The sequence below is a fragment of the Herpailurus yagouaroundi genome, unplaced genomic scaffold (assembly GCF_014898765.1).
Source record: "Herpailurus yagouaroundi ecotype Mexico unplaced genomic scaffold, PumYag 193, whole genome shotgun sequence".
In the NCBI taxonomy this organism is placed as follows: Eukaryota; Metazoa; Chordata; class Mammalia; order Carnivora; family Felidae; genus Herpailurus; species Herpailurus yagouaroundi.
In genome coordinates this window covers 6,813,156-6,831,199 of record NW_024412424.1, presented here as the reverse complement: position 1 = coordinate 6,831,199, position 18,044 = coordinate 6,813,156, and the positions used below count along the sequence as shown (strand labels likewise).

At 39.1% G+C, this 18,044-nt stretch overlaps 1 protein-coding gene across 1 annotated transcript in view; it reads left to right on the top strand.

Annotated features, from left to right (window-relative positions):
- The window catches only part of PRKAR2A (protein kinase cAMP-dependent type II regulatory subunit alpha), a 113,441-nt gene that overhangs the window by 53,935 nt on the left and 41,462 nt on the right, over positions 1-18,044 (top strand). Inside the window, exon 2 of the mRNA XM_040445297.1 lies at positions 6,989-7,024. Coding sequence (XP_040301231.1) covers positions 6,989-7,024 — 36 coding nt within the window. The remainder of the gene's footprint in view (positions 1-6,988; positions 7,025-18,044) is intronic.

The following is an 18,044-nucleotide window of genomic DNA, read 5'->3' as shown; positions in this document are numbered from 1 at the left end:
TTCCTTCCTTTTAAAGGCTGAATAATATCCCATTGTATGTATACCACATTTTGTTTATCTTTTCATCCATTGATGGATACTTGGGTTGCTTCCACCTTTTGGCTATGTATGTGGGTGTACTATAATATCTCTTTGAGACCCTGCTTTCAGTTCTTTTGGATACATACCCAGAAGTAGAATTGCTGGATCGTATGGTAATTCGTTTTTAATCTTTGAAGAGAAGCCATACTGTTTTACACAGCAGCTGCACCATTTCACATTGTGGCCAAGAATGCAAAAGGATTCCAATTTCTTCACATTCTTGCCGCCCTTATTATCTGTTCTTGTTTTGTTTTGTTTTGTTTTTAAATGTTTATTTATTTTTGAGAGAGACAGAGCATGAGCAGGAAAGGGGCAGAGGGAGAGGGAGAATAGAATCCGAAGCAGGCTCCAGGCTCCAAGCTCTGAGTTGTGAGCACAGAGCCTGGGACACTGGCCTCAAACTCCCAAACCACGAGATCATGACCTGAGCGGAAGTCAGACTCTTAGCCGACTGAGCCACCCAGGCACCCCTGCTCTTGTTTCTTTTTGTTTGTTTGTTTGTTTGCTTTTTTTTTTTTTTTTAAATAGTAGCCATCTTTAGGGGTGCCTGGGTTCCAGCCTTCCCCTCAGTCTCTGCTGACAGCTCAGACCCTGGAGCCTGCTTCGGATTCAGTGTCTCTCTCTCTCTATCTCTCCCCCACACCTTCCCCACTTTCTCTCTCTCTCTCTCTCTCTCTCTCTCTCTCTCTCAAAATTAAATAAGTATTTTTTAAAAAAAGTGTTTAATAGTAGTCATCTTTAAAAGGTGTGAATTGGTATCTCATTGTGTTTTTCATTTGCATTTCTCTATTGATTAGTAGTATTGAGTATCTTTTCATGTGGTTATCTGTCATTTGTACATATTGGTTTTTGTTGTTTTTGTTGAGTGGTAGGAATTCTTTATTCTGGATGTAATAGATACATTATTTGAAAATACTTTCTCCCATTCCATGGGTTGCCATTTCACTTCATTGTGTCTTTTTTTTAAGTTTATTTATTTTGGGAGAGAGCATGCAAGCTCGAGAGCTGGGGTGGGGAGGGGCAGAGAGAGAAAATCCCAAGCAGGCTCTACACTTTGTCAGCACAGAGTCTGAAGCAGGGCTTGAACTCAAAAACCATGAAATGAGCTGAAATCAAGAGACGCTTAACTGACTGAACCACCCATGTACTCCTGTTGTATCTTTTGATACACAGAAGTTTTTCATTTTGAAGTAGTCCAGTTTATTAATTTCTTTTTTTGTACCTGTGCTTTTGATGTTATATCCAAGAAAACATCGCTAAATCCAGTGTCATAAAGATTTTCCTGTGTTTTCATCTAAGAGTTTTATAATTTTAATTTTATGTCTTTGGTTCATTTTGAGTTCATTTTTATATATGGTGAAAAAGGTAAGAGTCCAGCTTCATTTTTTTTGCAGGTGGAGATCCAATTTTCCCAACACCATTTGTTGAAAAGACTATCCTTTCCCCCTTGGGTGATTTTGGCACTTTTATTGAAAATCAATTCACCACATATATGAAGGGTTTAGTTCTGGGTTCTGTATTCCATGGGTCTGGTCTATATTTCTATCCCTATGACAATACCATATTGTTTTGATTACTGTAGCTTTGTAGTAAGTTTTGAAATCAAGTATGAGTCCTCCAACTTTATCTTTTTCAAGAATAGTTGGGTACTTGGGATCCTTTGAGATTCTACATGAATTTTAGGATGGATTTTATCATTCCTATAAAAAAAAAAAAAGCCACCATTGGAATTTTAATAGAGATTGCTTTGAATCTGTAGATTACTTTGGATAGTATTGTCATCTTAACAATATTATGTCTTTTAGTCCTTTAATATGGGATGGCTTTCCATTTATTTCTGTCTTTATTTCTCAGGCTTCATTTAGGTACAATTGACAAATATTTAAAGATATTTAGGGGCGCCTGGGTGGCTCAGTCAGTTAAGCGTCCGACTTCGGCTCAGGCCATGACCTTGCGGTCCATGGGTTCGAGCCCTGTGTCGGGCTCTGTGCTGACCGCTCAGAGCCTGGAGCCTGTTTTGGGTTCTGTGTCTCCCTCTGTCTCTGACCCTCCCCTGTTCATGCTCTGTCTCTCTCTGTCTCAAAAATAAATAAACGTTAAAAAAATTTTTTTAAGATACTTAAAGTGTACAACATGATGATTTGATATATAATGCAAAAGGTTTATTTATGTCTCCTTTAATTTCTTTTAGTAATGTTTTGTAGTTTTCAGTGTACAAATCTCTCACCTCCTTGGTTAAATTCATTCCTAAATATTTTATTCTTTTTGATGCTGTTATGAATGGAGTTTTAAAGATATTTTCTTTTTGGATTGTTCATTGCAGTTGTATAGAAGTACAATTTTGGGTGTTGATTTTTCTTAACATTTATTTTTGGGAGAGAGAAAAAAAGAGAGAGGGACAGAGCATGCACATGTGTGACCAGGGGAGGGATAGAGAGGGAGAGGGAGGATCTGAAGTGGGCTCTGTGTGGACAGCAGAGAGCCTGATGTGGGCCTTGAACTCACGAACTGTGAGATCATGACCTGAGCCAGTGGGAGGTTTAACCAACTGAGTCACCCAAGCACCTCTTGCATGTTGATTTTATATCCTGCAACTTTGCTGTATTCATTTATTAAGTCTAACTTTTTTTGTGTGTGTGGATTCTTCAAGGTTTTCTACATAGAAGATCATGTCATTCCACAAGCAGATAATTTTACTTTTTCCTTTCTAATTTGGATGCCTTTTATTTCTTTTTATTTCCTAATTGCTATGGCCAGAGCTTTCAGTAATATGTTGAATAGAAATGGCAAAAGCAGGCATCCTGTCTTGTTCCTGATCTTAGGGAGAAACCTTCAGTCTTTTACCATTGAGTTGGTGTTAGCTGTGGGTTTTTCATATGTGCCTTTTTCATGTTGAGGAAATTCCCTTATATTCTCCTTTATTTTTTACATGAAAGAGTGTCATTTTGTCAAATGATTGTTCTGCGTCATTGAGATGCTGATGTAGTTGCCCCTCCCCACCTCTTCATTCTATTAATGTGGTGTATTTTGCTTGACATTCTTTATTTTGAGCCACCCTTGCATTCCTGGGATAAATCCCACTTGGTCATGGTGTATAATCACTTTAATATGTTGCTAGGTACTATTTTTTTGAGGATTTTGAGGATTTTTTTATGTCTATATTCATAATGAATATTTTGTTTACTTGCAATGCCTTTGTCTGTCTTTAGTATCAAGGTAATGCTGGCCTTACAAAATGAGTTAAGGGGGCACCTGGGTGGCTCAGTTGGTTGAGCATCTGACTTTTGATTTCAGCTCAGGTCATGATCTCAGGGTTGTGAGATTGAGCCCTTTGTCAGGCTCTGTGCTGAGCTTGGAGCCTGCTTAGGATTCTCTCTCTCTCTCTCTCTCTCTCTCCCTCCCTCCCTCCCTCCCTCCCTCACCCTCTCCCCAACGTGTGTGTTCTTTCTCTATCTAAAATAAAATAAAAAATAAAATGAAAAGTTTTTTAAAAACTGAAAAAAATAAAATGAGTTAGGAAGTATTCCCTTATCTTTGATTTTTTTGGATGAGTATAACGGGTTGATGTTAATTCTTTAAATGTTTAGTAGTATGTACAATGAAGACATCTAGTCTTGGGCTTTTCTCTGTTCAGGGATTTTTTTTTTTTTAGAGAAGGAGAACAAGTGAGCAGGGGAAGGAAAAGAGGGAGAGGGAGGGAGGGAAGGCGGGAGAGACAGAGACAGAGAATCTTAAGTAGGTTCCACACTCCGAGCCCCATACAGGGCTTGAACTCATGAACTCATGACCTGAGCCAAACGAAATTAAGAGTCTGATCCTCAACCAACTGAGTCATCCAGGCGCCCCTGTCAGGAGATTTTTGATTACCAGTTTCATCCCCCTATTTGTTACAGATTGTTGGGATTTTTCTATTCCTTTTGTGTAAGTTTTGGAAGTTTGTGTATTTCTAGAAATTTGTCTATTTCCTCTATTTCATCTAGGTTATTCAGTTTGTTGGCATACTATTTTCAGAGTATCATAATCCTTTTTATTTCTGTGTATTCCATTGTAGTATCCCCACTTTAATTTTAGTAATTTAACTCTTCTTTTTTCTTAGTTAGTCTAAGTCAATCAGCAGCTTATTGATTTTGTTGATCTTTTCAAAGAATCAACTTTCAGTTTCACTGATTTTTTTTTCCTATGCTTTATTTTAGTTTCTCTCCACTCTGAATTTCCTTATTCCTGCTGCTTTAGGGTTCAGTTTGCCCTTTTTTCCCCTACTTCCTTAAGGTATACAATTAGCTTATTAATTTGAGATTTTTCTTCTTTTTCTTTCTTTTTTTCTTTAAAAAAAATTTTTTTTAAATGTTTATTTATTTTTGAGAGGGAGAGAGAGAGAGACAGTGCAAGCGGGGGAGGGCAGAGAGAGAGGGAGACACAGAATCTGAAGCAGGCTCCAGGCTCCGAGCTGTCAGCACAGAGCCCGACGCGGGGCTCGAACCCACAAACCACGGGATCATGACCTGAGCTGAAGTTGGACGCTTAACCGACTGAGCCACCCAGGCACTCCTCTTCTTTTTGAACATAAGCATTTATAGCTACAAATTTCCCTCTTGGCACTACTTTTAGTACACCCATAAGTTTTAGTATATTGTTTTTGTTTTCATTTATCTCCAGATATTTTCTGATTTTCCTTGCAATTTATATCTGTACATTTACATCAGTATTATTGTAGTAAGTTGTTGGTAGTGATGTTTTACAATTTCCAGCACTTTTAGATGTTATGTACCCAGAGAAGTTGCCTTGCATCATAGTTTTTAAAAATTTCAATGTGTTATTTTTTTTCCTAGAAATTCCAAATTTTTTTCAATCCTCTTTGCTTTGTTTTGGTTGTATCTTATTCCTTTATTTATGCTTTGATTCCCATTTTTGTCTTTGTTTTAAACATTCTGTTCTGATTTTATAGTAGTTCCATAATTTTAATATCTAATCCTTTTTTGAGATACTCCCTGATAGCACCCATGCCAAATTGTTTCATTGTATGTTTTATAATTTTAGGTTATATACTGATGTTTAGTGGGGTTTTAATTATGGAAGTCCCATGAGGCCTGGATTGAGAGTGTAAGCTCTTACACATTTCATCTAATCTATTTGAGTGACAGGAACGTGTGATTTAAGTGATTGAAAGAAACTCTCCCACGCATCTCAAGCTAGAGTGCACGTTTCATGAAACCAGGAGTCTTTGTTTTATCTACTACTGTCTCCCAAATTGTCTACTAACAGTGCTTGTCATGTACTAGGTACCCTACCTATATCTGTTGAACTGAATTTACCATCTTTCTTTGCTGGTGGGTGCATTAATTTTGACAAATCCACAGTTTCACTGAGGAAGTGGGAAAGGACTATCATAGGTACTTTCTATCAATAATGGCTTGGGTTTTCTTTTGAAATTTTACCTGTTTGTTCCAATAACATAACTTTTACCCCAAGCTATACAAAAAGATAATTCTTGTTCTGTTGTGGTGAATAAGCATTTGTCTCTTTCCTGAGTCTATTTTTGTTGAGGCCTCATATTAGTTGAGTTTGGCTCTCTGAGCCACCTTCAATTTATTTTTCACTAATCTTCAAATTTCTCCTTTTATGGAGGGTGAGAAGGGATATTTACATAATTTTTAAAATTAAGATAATCAGATTAAGCTCTGAAAGTTAAAAAAAAAAACAAAACCCACCTTGGGGAACTTGGCTGGCTCGGTTGGTAAAGCATGTGACTCTTGATCTTGGGGTCATGAGTTCTAGTCCCACATTGGGTGGAGTTTCCTTTAAAAAAAATCTTAAAAAACAAACAAACAAAAAACCCTACATTATTCAAATGATATAGTTTAGTACTGAGAATTTAGATAACCACCAAACATAAGGAATGATAGGTAAAAAGCAGGAAAAATTAGCAAAGAGAAAATTTGTGTTTATTTTTCAACCTAAAGACATGTGGTACATTTTTCTGATTAATACACTGACCATGGGCAGGAGAAAACCTACCCGTATTGAGTGAGAATATAACTTAACAGCTAATTTCTTTTTCACTTTAGTGTAAAACTTATTAAATTGTTTTGAAATGAAATTTAAATGCTATTATCTGGCAGTCTTGGGATTATCTTTGAAGAATATTAAAGAAGAAAATTTAACTTTTTAATATCATTACCAATAAATTTAGTAGACTTTTAAAAATTTTTAACATTTTATTTATTTTTGTGAGACAGAGAGAGAGCATGAGCAGGGGAGGGACAGAGAGAGAGGGAGACACAGAATCCAAAGCAGGATCCAGGCTCTGATCTGTCAGCACAGAGCCCGACATGGGGCTTGAACTGACGAACTGTGAGATCATGACCTGAGCTGAAGTCAGATGCTTAACCGACTGAGCTACCCAGGTGCCCCAGTAGGCTTCTTATTCATTTGATATGATACAAATTATTATTTTTAAGAAAATTTTTAAGTTTACTTATTTACTTTGAAAGAGAGAGAGGGAGAGAGAGACAATCCCAAGCCGTCTCCACACTGCCAGTGCGGAGCCAGATGTGGGACTCGAATTCATGAACCATGAGATCATGGCCTGAGCTGAAATCCAGAGTTGGATGCTTAACCGACTGAGCCACCCAGGTGCCCCAATATGATACAAATTAGATGAACATGAATGTAAACAAATAAATTTGCCACCTTGAGTACATTGAAGTTATAATGAGCTTGTTTTCAAAAAGATAAATTCTTCTTTATATTGCCTTTATGTGATCATGTTGAACTACTCTCTGTGGTTGATTATAGAAGAGTATGAATTGACCCAACATTTGGTATTAAAGTGCTTTTAGTTCTATTGTTAAAGGTGGGGTCATGTGACATAATGATGCCTGAACATTGCTTCTTCTTTGTTTTGCAGTCCCAATTCCTGGCAGATTTGATCGGCGAGTATCAGGTATGTTTTCTCTTTCATAACATACTGCCAAAATGCTGTTTTAAGATGGGATTATTTTAAATAAAAATAAACTGATCTTGTAAATAAAAAGATAAGTTAGCAGCATTACAGAACATTATAAAAATTACCTGCAATTCCTCCATTCTGTTTCAAGTTCTGAGTATATATGTACATATTAGTTTGTCTCATTTATGTCATTAGTATTTTTCCATGTTCATAATTATGACTTCTGAAAACTACTTTTTTTGTCAACACTTGCATATAGCTCATTGCAACAAGTGTACTTCTTAATCCGTATCACCTGTTTAACCCATCCCCCCACCCACTTACCCTCTGGTAATCATAAGTTTGTTCTCTATGGTTAAGAGTCTGTTTCTTGGTTTGCCTCCCTCTCTCTCTTTTTTTTTTTAACAACGATTTGCTCATTTGTTTTGTTAAATTCCACATGTTAAATTCCAATGTAAGTGAATTCATATGCTTCTTAGTCTTTCTGTGACTGACTTATTTCACTTAGCTCCATCCATGTCATTGCAAATGGCAAGATTCCATTCTTTTTTATGGTTGAGTGATATTCCATTGTATATAAACACCTCATCTTCCTTATCCATTCATCAATTGATGGACACTTGGGCCATTCACATAATTTCGCTATTGTAGATAATGCTGCTATAAACATTGGGGTGCATGTATCCCTATGAATTAGTATTTTTTTAAAAAAAATTTTTTAACACTTATTTGAGAGGCAGAGTACAAGTGGGGCGGAGGAAGAGAGATGAATTAGTATTTTTGTATTCTTTGGGTAAATACCTAGTAGTGTGGTTGCTGGATTCTAGGGTAGTCCTATTTTTAACTTTTTTTTTTTAATGTTTATTTTTGAGAGAGAGAGAGACAGAGACAGAGACAGAGTGTGATCTGGGGAGGAACAGAGAGCAAAAGTGAGACAAAGAGTGTGAAGCAGGCTCCAGGCTCTGAGCTGTCAGCACAGATTCATGGACCTCAAGATCATCATGACCTGAGCTGAAGTCGGGCGCCTAACCAACTGAGCCACCCAGGCGCGCCTATTTTTAACTTTTTGAGGAACTTCCATACTGTGTTCCAGAGTGGCTGCACCATTCTCATTCCCATCAACAGTGCAAGAGGGCTCCCCTTTCTCCACATCCTTGCCAATGCCTTTTGTTTCTTGTGTTGTTGATTTTAGCCATTCTGACAGGTGTGAGGTGATACATCATTGTAGTTTTGATTTGTATTTCCCTGATGATAAATGATATTGAGCATCTTTTCATGTGTCTGTTGGCCATCTGGATGTCTTCTTTGGAAAAATGTCTATTCATAAAAGCTACTTTTTGTATTGCTATTTCTCTGGTATTCTAGATTATGCTGTATTAACTTCTTGCATACACTGTTGAACCACTAAAATTATTTCCTCAGTTATAGTGCTGAGTAGCACTCTCTGGTCGGAGACTTGAGCATTGCCTGGATTTTTCTGTGTATTGCTTTCCAGAGGCATTCTACAGAATAGACTGCAGGGAGAAAGAACACCCTACAAAGGCCTCTCTTCTGCCACCGTCTCACTGATATAGGTGGTGCCTACTACTTTAATTTAGATGTAAAATAGTACCTCAGATTGTTTTATTTGGCACTCCTTTGATTATTAACAAAAATGAGTGTTTTCCAAATATGAGAAATGTGTTTTTATTTTCTCCTATGGGACTAGTTTGGTATTATTTTTCTCTTTTATCTATTATGATCGCGATTATTTTTTTGTAAGTTTGAGCAAATTTCTGTCATCATTTTTAACCTTTTGAAAGTTTCAATGCAACATTTCCCAAGTTGGTTGTGCTGCTTATTTTAATTTTGCTATTTTTTATTGACTCGAATTTTAATATGTGACTGGTACCATGAACACTGCCTAGCACATAGCAAGCACTCACTAAATATTTATTGAATATATAGATCTTCTTTTTTTTCGTGATTTCTCTGAAGCTAAGAAGAGTCCTCCTTTTTTTTATAGAACTGATAAATATATTTTCTGCAAGTTTCCTTATAAGTAAAATGTTTGAGTTTTGGATACATTTAGAGTTTCTATGATTGTATAGTAGGGAGGTTAATGTGTTTTAGAATTACTATGTGAGCTGTATGTATCACATCATTTTTTTTTAAATGTTTATTTTTGAGAGAGAGACAGAGTGCAAGTTGGGGGAAGGGCAGAGAGAGAGAGAGAGAGAGAGAGAGAGAGAGAGAAAGAGAGATGCAGAATCTGAAGCAGGCTCCAGGCTCTGAGCTGTCTACACAGAGCCTGACACAGGGCTCCAACTCCTGAACTGTGGGATTATGACCTGAGCCGAAGGCGGATGCTTAACTGACTGAGCCACCCAGGTGTTCCTCATTCTTTTTTTTTTTTATGTTTATTTATTTATTTTGAGAAAGAAAGAGAGTGTGTATGCTCACATTTGAGCGGGGCAGGGCAGAGAAAGAAAGAGAGAGAGAGACAGAGAGAGAGTTAGGGAGAGAGAATCCCAAGCAGGTTCTGTGCTGTCAGTGCAGAGCCTGACTTGGGGCTCATTTTCACAAACGCTGAAATCATGACCTGAGCCTAAGTCAAGAGTCAGACGCTCAACCAACTGAGCCCCCCAGGCACCCCTCACATCATTCTTTCATATCTCTTCATTCTTGGGAAGGTTTCTTGATTTTAAACTATCATATGACCTAATTTCTAGTAACACTTGGAATCCCTTTTCTATCCCTCAATCCTTTTCTTTGAGAAAATCTGCTCATTTATGTTTCAGAAAGCCTTTGGTAAGTTGTACACCAAAGTCTGTTGAAAGGAGATAGAAAAAAATATGTTCTTATGTGTAGAGAGACAGCTACAGAGAAGAAATAGAGTGGCAGTTAAGGTTGGTATGAGATCTATATGCACTATTATCTCCCATTTCTGTTTATCCTTGCCCTATACCCCTTTTTCCCCAGACAATTAGTGATATCTCTTAACATGTGTAAGACAGATCTCGGAGATGAGAGAGTACAGTGACATCTTCTGTAGAGGTCACAGGTGGTGTTAGTTCATGAATTGCTGCTTGGGCTTTCTGTCAGTGTTGTTCAGGCCTTGAACTCTGTGGAGAACCCAGACAAGTACATGATATTATCCCTCCTCCTTAGAGTTTACAGTCTTATTGAAGATTTAAAACTTTTAATTAATTAATTAATTTATTTATTTATTTATTTTTATTTTTATTTTTTTAACGTTTATTTATTTTTGAGACAGAGAGAGACAGAGCATGAACGGAGGAGGGTCAGAGAGAAGGAGACACAGAATCTGAAACAGGCTCCAGGCTCTGAGCTGTCAGCACAGAGCCCGACACGGGGCTCAAACTCACAGACCGCGAGATAATGACCTGAGCCGAAGTCGGCCGCTTAACCGACTGAGCCACCCAGGCGCCCCTAAAACTTTTTAATATTGGGGCGCCTGGGTTGCTCAGTTGGTTAAGCGACCAACTTCAGCTCGGGTCATGATCTCGCAGTTTGTGAGTTCGAACCCCACATCGGGCTCTGTGTTGACAGCTCAGAGCCTGGAGCCTACTTCAGATTCTGTGTTTCCCCCTCTCTCTACCCCTCCCCTGCTCATGCTCTGTGTCTCTCTGTGTCTCAATAATAAATAAATGTTAAAAAAAATTAAAAAAACTTTTTAATATTATTCAAATGTTAAGTGAAAGTAAAAGATTCTTAGAAGAATCAAAATGATTATGCAGGAGAGAAAATAGCCTGTAGGAATAACTAACATTTTTTTAGTGCAGACTGTGTGGTAGGTGCACATTTTAAGATCTCTCTAATTGCCTTCCTTATGTCCTTGAACATAGTCCTCACATTAGTACTATGAGGTACACGCCTCATTATGATTATCCCCAGTGGACAGATGCAGAAACTGAGGACAGTTTCATCTAAATCCCCTAAAATCTCAGCCTATTCTTGGAGCGTATTATTTTCCTGATCTAGCTGAAGCTTGGCTTGCCCTACAGGCTTCTCAGATGATGGTTCTTCTCTTCCATTTTCCTTGTAACATTGATGATAGATGGGTGAATGTTTCTGTTGTTCCTTATTGCTTCCAAACCATTCTCTCTCCCTCCTCCCTAAAACCCTCGCCTTCAAACCTCACGTTATTATATTCTGTCAGTCGCTTCTCTTCCTTGTTTTAGTTATCTAATAATCCATGGGCTGTTTCTTCTTATTTCCATCTAGATAATTCTTCAAATCTTGCCCTCCATTTCTTCACCTCTTGTCTTCCACCCTACTTCAACCACTCACCCCCGTGGTCATACTCTGGAACGGCGGGCATCACAACTCCTCATACTCAGCGATCCCAGTCTCCCGCTGCCTGCTGTTGCCTGGGCTCTTTTGCTGCCCTGCTCCACCGCTGACAGCTTGATCTTGCTTCATTTTTACTGTTCCTCACTTCCTCTTTTACTAACCTTAAATTCCTTGCTCAGTGATTATAACCACTCTGTGGCACATATCCTCAGTTTCCTTTTTCTTTTTTCCTTGCTTGTCTAAAACACATTCTGGTTAATCCCAACTGTCCTCTTAGGCTGTATGTGCACCACAGCTGTACTTGATTGAGGGAAAATACACAGGCCCGTTGGCTGACCTTACTTTGAGCACCTGATCATTAACTTCTAGTAGGCTTTAGATGCCAGCATTCATACTGTGTCTCCATACTTCTTTCACTCTGCTCTCCTAGATAAGCGTTTCTTACCTTCTCTCTCCCCAAACCTGTACATCCTCCCAAATTCTCATTCCTGGCAGATGATTTTGTTCTCTTAACTAAGGAAATAAAAGCAACAGAAGATAGTTTCCATAGACTCCTACCACATCTGTCCTTCCTTACTTGCATTTGAGTCCAGTGTCCACCTATACATTAGATCTCATCCCTTCATCCTTCCAGCAGTTACTGCCTTTCTCCTGCATAATCTGCATCCTTCGACTGGATTATTATTCTCAGCAAAAAAATGTAGCATTGACTTCCCTTTCGTAAAAAATAAAATACGACTTTTTTAAACCACTCTTTACTCTCCAGCCACCACTTTTTTTGTCTATCTTTATAGCAGATTCCTTGAAGGAGTTGTCCATATTTGCTGTATCTATTTTTTTCTTCTTCTATTCTCTCTTGAGGCCAGTCTAATCAGACTTTTGCTCCCAAATCTCCTCAAAACCATCTTTGTGGATTATTTATATCCTTTAGACTGTCACTTGAAAGACTTCTTCTCACTTAGGTCTTTAGTAAGGTTCAGTACACACACACACACCCTGTCTCCCTTACTTTATTTTCTCCTTACTGTTCCTCTCCTCTCTCTCTCTCTCTCTCTCTCTCTCTCTCTCTCTCTCTCTCTCATTTATCCTATTATCTAGCTCCCTATGCCAGAAGGTAAGCTCCAATCAGAGAATTTTTGTCTGTTTTGTTCATTGATGCATATAGTTAACACTTAGAACAATGTCAGTAAATGTGGATGGATGGATAGAAGGAAGGAACAAAAGAACAGGTTAGAAATCCAGAGGAGAGGGGCACCTGGGTGGCTCAATCGGTTGGGCGTCTGACTTCAGCTCAGGTCATGATCTCACAGCTGTGGGTTTGAGCCCCACATCGGGCTCTGTGCTGACAGCTCAGAGCCTGGAGCCTGCTTCACATTCTGTGTCTCCATCCCTCTCTGGCCCTCCCCTGCTCTCTCTCTCTCTCTCTCTCTCTCTCAAAAAGTAAATAAACATAAAAAATTAAAAAAAAAAAAAGGAAAAAAGAAATCCGGAGGAGAAATTACAGTGGGCAGAAAAAAAATCAAGAGATACTTCTTTGAAGGAGGCAGAAATTGCACTGGAGGTTGTAAAACATGGCTACTGTCTGGCTAGTACCAAGAAGGATGCATTCTAGGTAAAAGGATGTCTTAAGACTCAAAGGGGGATGAACTAGATCTTGCTGCTCTGGCTGTAGGTGAGGAGATAAAAGAAGTTTGGCGAGAGAGGTAGGGAACGGGGCTCCTTATGTGATCCATAGAGTTTAGCAATAACTAGTTGTGTGAAGACATGTGCTGTGTCAGAGATTGCAGAAGACTTCCAACGATAACTCAGTGTGTCTGACCGAATAATAATTTGGAATGTAAAGCAGCATAAAGAGACCTAGCAGTTACTGAGTATGTCCTGTGAGCCCAGCCCTGTGTTTTAAATATATCTCCTCCTATTATTAACCTTTTACATGGTTTTAGTATCATTATCCCATCTCCTCTTACCACTGAAGGGACAGACCAAAGATCTAGGATATAGGGAAATAGTGAATAGTGGTGGGTAGGGCCAAGCTCAGACCCCAGTGCATGTTCAGAGGTGAGGTCTTTCCCTGCTTGACGCTGCCTCTCCATTGCAAAGCATTTGGGATTGAAAGCTATGCCTTCCAAGTTTAAGTTCTAGCACAGCAGTCCTTTTACATCATGTGATAAATTCATCAAATGAAGAGAGTTCATAAATTCTTTAAAAGCGGGTTTCTTGAAATAGTCCTAAAGTAGTATTAACTGTCTTTGAGTTTGAAATGTTAGTCTGATTCTGTTAATTAAAAAATGTCATCCCCAGAAAACCCTTTCATTTATTAAACACATGTTGAAGCTTCCAAGCATTTTAATCAGAAATTTGTGTGTTGGCGTCATGCCACGTTTAGGCAGGGAGCATCTGATGAACGTGCCCAGTCAGTAGAGTCTGCTGAGAATCTGGTGCCATGGTAGTCACTCATGTCTGTATGATAGGTGCTTTTCCTTCACCAGGTGTCTCTGCCTTTTCAGGCTTACGTACTTACAGTGGAATACTGATTTTTGTCTTAATATTCTTTCACAGTATTCAGGATTTTTTCCACCAATAGCTATCTTCAGCTGAAATATCACCAAACATTACTTAAGATAACTTACAAATCCAGTGTTAAGTACTGAATTGTGTCCCCCTCAAATTCTTATGTTGAAGCCTAACCCCCCAGTATGACTGTATGTGGAAATAGGGCCTTTGAAAAAAAAGAGGCAGTTAAGGTTAAGTAAGGTGTTAAGGGTGGAGTCCTAATCCAGTAGGACTGATTTCCTTATAAGAAGAGGAAGTAGGGTGGCTATTTTTGGTTAAGCATCTGACTCTTGATCTCAGCTCATGTCTTGATCTCAGGGTCTGAGTTGGAGCCCTTAGTTGGGCATGGAGCCTACTTAAAAAAAAGAGAGAGAGAGAGAGAGAGAGAGAGAGAGAGAGAGAGGAAAAGACACCATGAGTGCACCATAGAGACAAAGGACCATGTGAGGACTCAGCAAGAAGGCAGCCATCCACAAGCCAAGTGAAGAGGCCCCAGGAGAAAAACAATGTGCCAATACCTTGATCTTGAACTTCCATCCTTCATAACTGTGAGGAAATAGATTTCTGTTCTTTAAGCCACTCAGACTGGTATTTTGTAATGGCAGCCCAAGCTGACTAATACGCACAGGCTGAGTTAATTCTTCATGGGAGCTCACAGGACAGCATAGGGTCTCAGGCTGTGACCAGGATCCGGCTCATTTCTTTGTAGAAATGAAAGGGTTTTCTTTCACCAGCACATTTAATGATTCACCTTTCTGGAGGCACCTGGCTAGCTCAGTCAGTGGAGTGTGTGACTTTTTCATCTCAGGGTCATAAGTCCAAGCCCCACATTGGGTCTAGAGATTACTTAAAAGTAAAATATTTTTTTTTCAACGTTTATTTATTTTTGGGACAGAGAGAGACAGAGCATGAACGGGGGAGGGGCAGAGAGAGAGGGAGACACAGAATCAGAAACAGGCTCCAGGCTCTGAGCCATCAGCCCAGAGCCTGATGCGAGCCTGACGCGGGGCTCGAACTCACGGACCGCGAGATCGTGACTGGCTGAAGTCGGACGCTTAACCGACTGCGCCACCCAGGCGCCCCAAAAGTAAAATATTTTAAAAAATGATTCACATTCTGGATGAAGGAAGCATCAGTTAAAATTTGGAAGAAGAAATTGTGCTGGATAGTCTCTGGTCACTTTGTACAGTTTCATGTTGCTAACCAGTGACATCTGCTGGAGAACTGTGGCAAAACAAATTCCCGTGAACAAGGGATTGTACTACTCTTTCAGTCTTCATTTTCAGTAGGTCTTGAGCATCCATGACACTCAGTGTAGTTCTTGAGGCTTCAGAGGGGATCACACAGACTCTGGGCTTCTCCCAGGTCACTTGTGCACTGAAACAAGCTCCCTGATGTGTATAAATACAAGGGGCAACAATCACATAGACACTTAAAAATGGATTCTTTATATAGAAGATGAGAAAAATGATCTGGGATCAAGACCAGGAAGAAGTAGAGAGGTTGGGTGGAAACAGGGAAAAGGCCAAGGGAGGTAAGTCTGAAGTTCAAAAGAAAAGGGAAAAAATTCAAAACCAGTTTTGAAAAATAAAAGCATAATACTTTTCCACAAATTGAAACATCGATAATTTTACTGGGAATAACTACTTTTGTTTAAATCATACTTCTGTACCTTAAGACTTTAAAACTGTAATATTTGCTGCATCACTTACGTTAATGTCTAAAAATATAAAAGGAAGCTAAGTTGCTGAAGTACTTCCCTTCAAAATCAGAGGAAAAGCAAGCCTGGAAATAGGCTAGTCCGAGACTGTATCATTCTCAGTAAAATGCTGTCAGTCTCATCATTGAAGGCTTACTATTTTAAACTTTTTAAATGAAAATTTTCATACATATGCAGAAATAGAGAAAGTTTGTATAATAATACCTATTTACCCATCTGTCTCCAAATTGAAAGTTTTTAAATGCATTTTTCTAAGAAGACATTTTGAGTTCCCGGACCAAGGAATTGGAATAGATCGAATAAAGATCAGATATGAAGAGTATTTCTGAAGTCGAATTTGATGTATTCATTGGATAAAAGGTGAACGAAGGAAGCCCTGATAAGTTACAGATTTCTAGTTTAGAAAACTGGGCTGTTAATGACAACATTAATCAAGAGCACAGAGAACCAAGAGGCTTGCAGTTTAACATGGTGTCTGCCCTCAGTGCAGCTTCCTCAGATTTCCTACTGAGATACCTGTGAAGAAGCAAAAAGTGGCAGCAGTAGCATCTAGGAACTCAGGAAGCTGTGTGTCTTAATCTTTAGGACAGATCTGAGATAAATGTACACTGACCTCATCTTGTGGAATCAGGAATGGCTGGGAAAAGGCATTTATCTACCTCCCATTGTCGCTTACCTGGCTCAGCGACCCAAAGCCTCTGCCAGCTAGGAACTCAGGAGACCTCCCTGCAGAGCATCACTTGATGCTGTTTTAGGGACTAGAATGGTATTTGTCCTCTTACTCCCTTCTAACTCCCTGATTTTTCTCTGTGTAAGGATATTGGGTCCCTGTTGGACAGGCAGAATATTGATGGCATTACAGTACAAGAGGTGTGGTCCACACTAGAGTACTATAGGCCAGGCAGGGAAGGGAGTCCTGTCTACAGGACATACCATTTCTCAGGTATTCCATGAGTTCAGAGAATCAATGGGAAGGGGAAGCTGGGATGCGGCTAGACCAAGGCTGCAGTGAGTAAATGTGTTTAAGAAACCAGGAGTTAAATTTAGAGCAGTGTCACTTTGTCCCCTAGTTGTTAGCATTGAGTATAGGGACCAAGAACCATTTGGATTCCTTGCGTGCTAATTTCCTGGTTTATTCTTCTCTTGTTTCCCTTTGGAAAAATAGATAAGTAAAAAAACATTTTGTGTATATATTCATATTTACATATTTATTTCTCCCCATTCTTAGCTCTCCTTTCTCATAAAAGTCCTTTCTTATGGAAGGCATAGCATACTATATATATTCCTCACCTTGCTTTTTTCCCCTAGAACTCATTATTAGCCCATGGAGATCTTCCTTATTCTTTCTTTTTTCTTTTCTTTTTTCTTTTCTTTTCTTTTCTTTTCTTTTCTTTTCTTTTCTTTTCTTTCTCTTTCTCTTTCTTTCTGAGAGAGAGAGAGAGAGAGAGAGAGCCAGCAGGTATGGGGAGGAGGGGGAGAGAGAGAGAAAGAGAATCTTAAGCAGACTCCACACCCAGCAGAGAGCCCAATAGAGAGCCAGACGATGTGCGGGCTTGACTCAGGACCCTGAGATCATGACCTGAACTGAAATCAAGAGTTGGATGCTTAACTGACTGAGCCACCCAGGTGCCCCCCTCATTTTTCCTTATAGCTGTATTATTCGAATAGATAGTTATATCATTTCTGATATTTTGCTATTATAAAAAAATGTTCAGTGAATATTTTCTAAATCTTTGAATTGCAATAAAGACAAGTCTTGCAGGAAGCCGGCACAAACACAGGTTACCTATAAAAAAAAATCAAGTTGGGGGGCCCTGAGTGGCTCAGTCAGTTGAGCGTCCGACTTCGGCTTAGGTCATGATCTCACAGTCTATGAGTTCAAGCCCTGCGTTGGGCTCTGTGCTGACAGCTCAGAGCCTGGAGCCTGCTTTGGATTCTGTGTCTCCCTCTCTCTCTGTCCCTCCCCTGCTCATGCTCTATCTCTCTCTCTCTGTCAAAAATAAATAAACATTAAAAAAAATTAAAAAACAAAATCAAGTTGGTTTTTAGATAATATTGTACCCAGAACAGAGACTGATACATAGTATCATGTTTGGTTTGAAATTCATTCTTATTTTTAAAGTCATTCATGTACATGATGATGCTGAGCAATTTTTTTTAATGTTTATTTTTGAGAGAGAGAGTGTGTGCAAGGCAGGGGAGGGGCAAAGAGAGAGGGAGACAGAGGATCTGAAGTGGGCTCTGTGCTGACAGCAGAGAGCCATCGTCAGGTTCCAACTCAACAAACGGTGAGATTATGACCTGAGCTGAAGTTGGACGCTCAACCGACTGAGCCATCCAGCCGCCCCAGTGATGTTGAGCAATTTTAATTGATTCTTTTTGTAATTTATCCATATCCGTGTGTGTGTGTGTGTGTGTGTGTGTGTGTGTGTGTGTGTGTGTGTG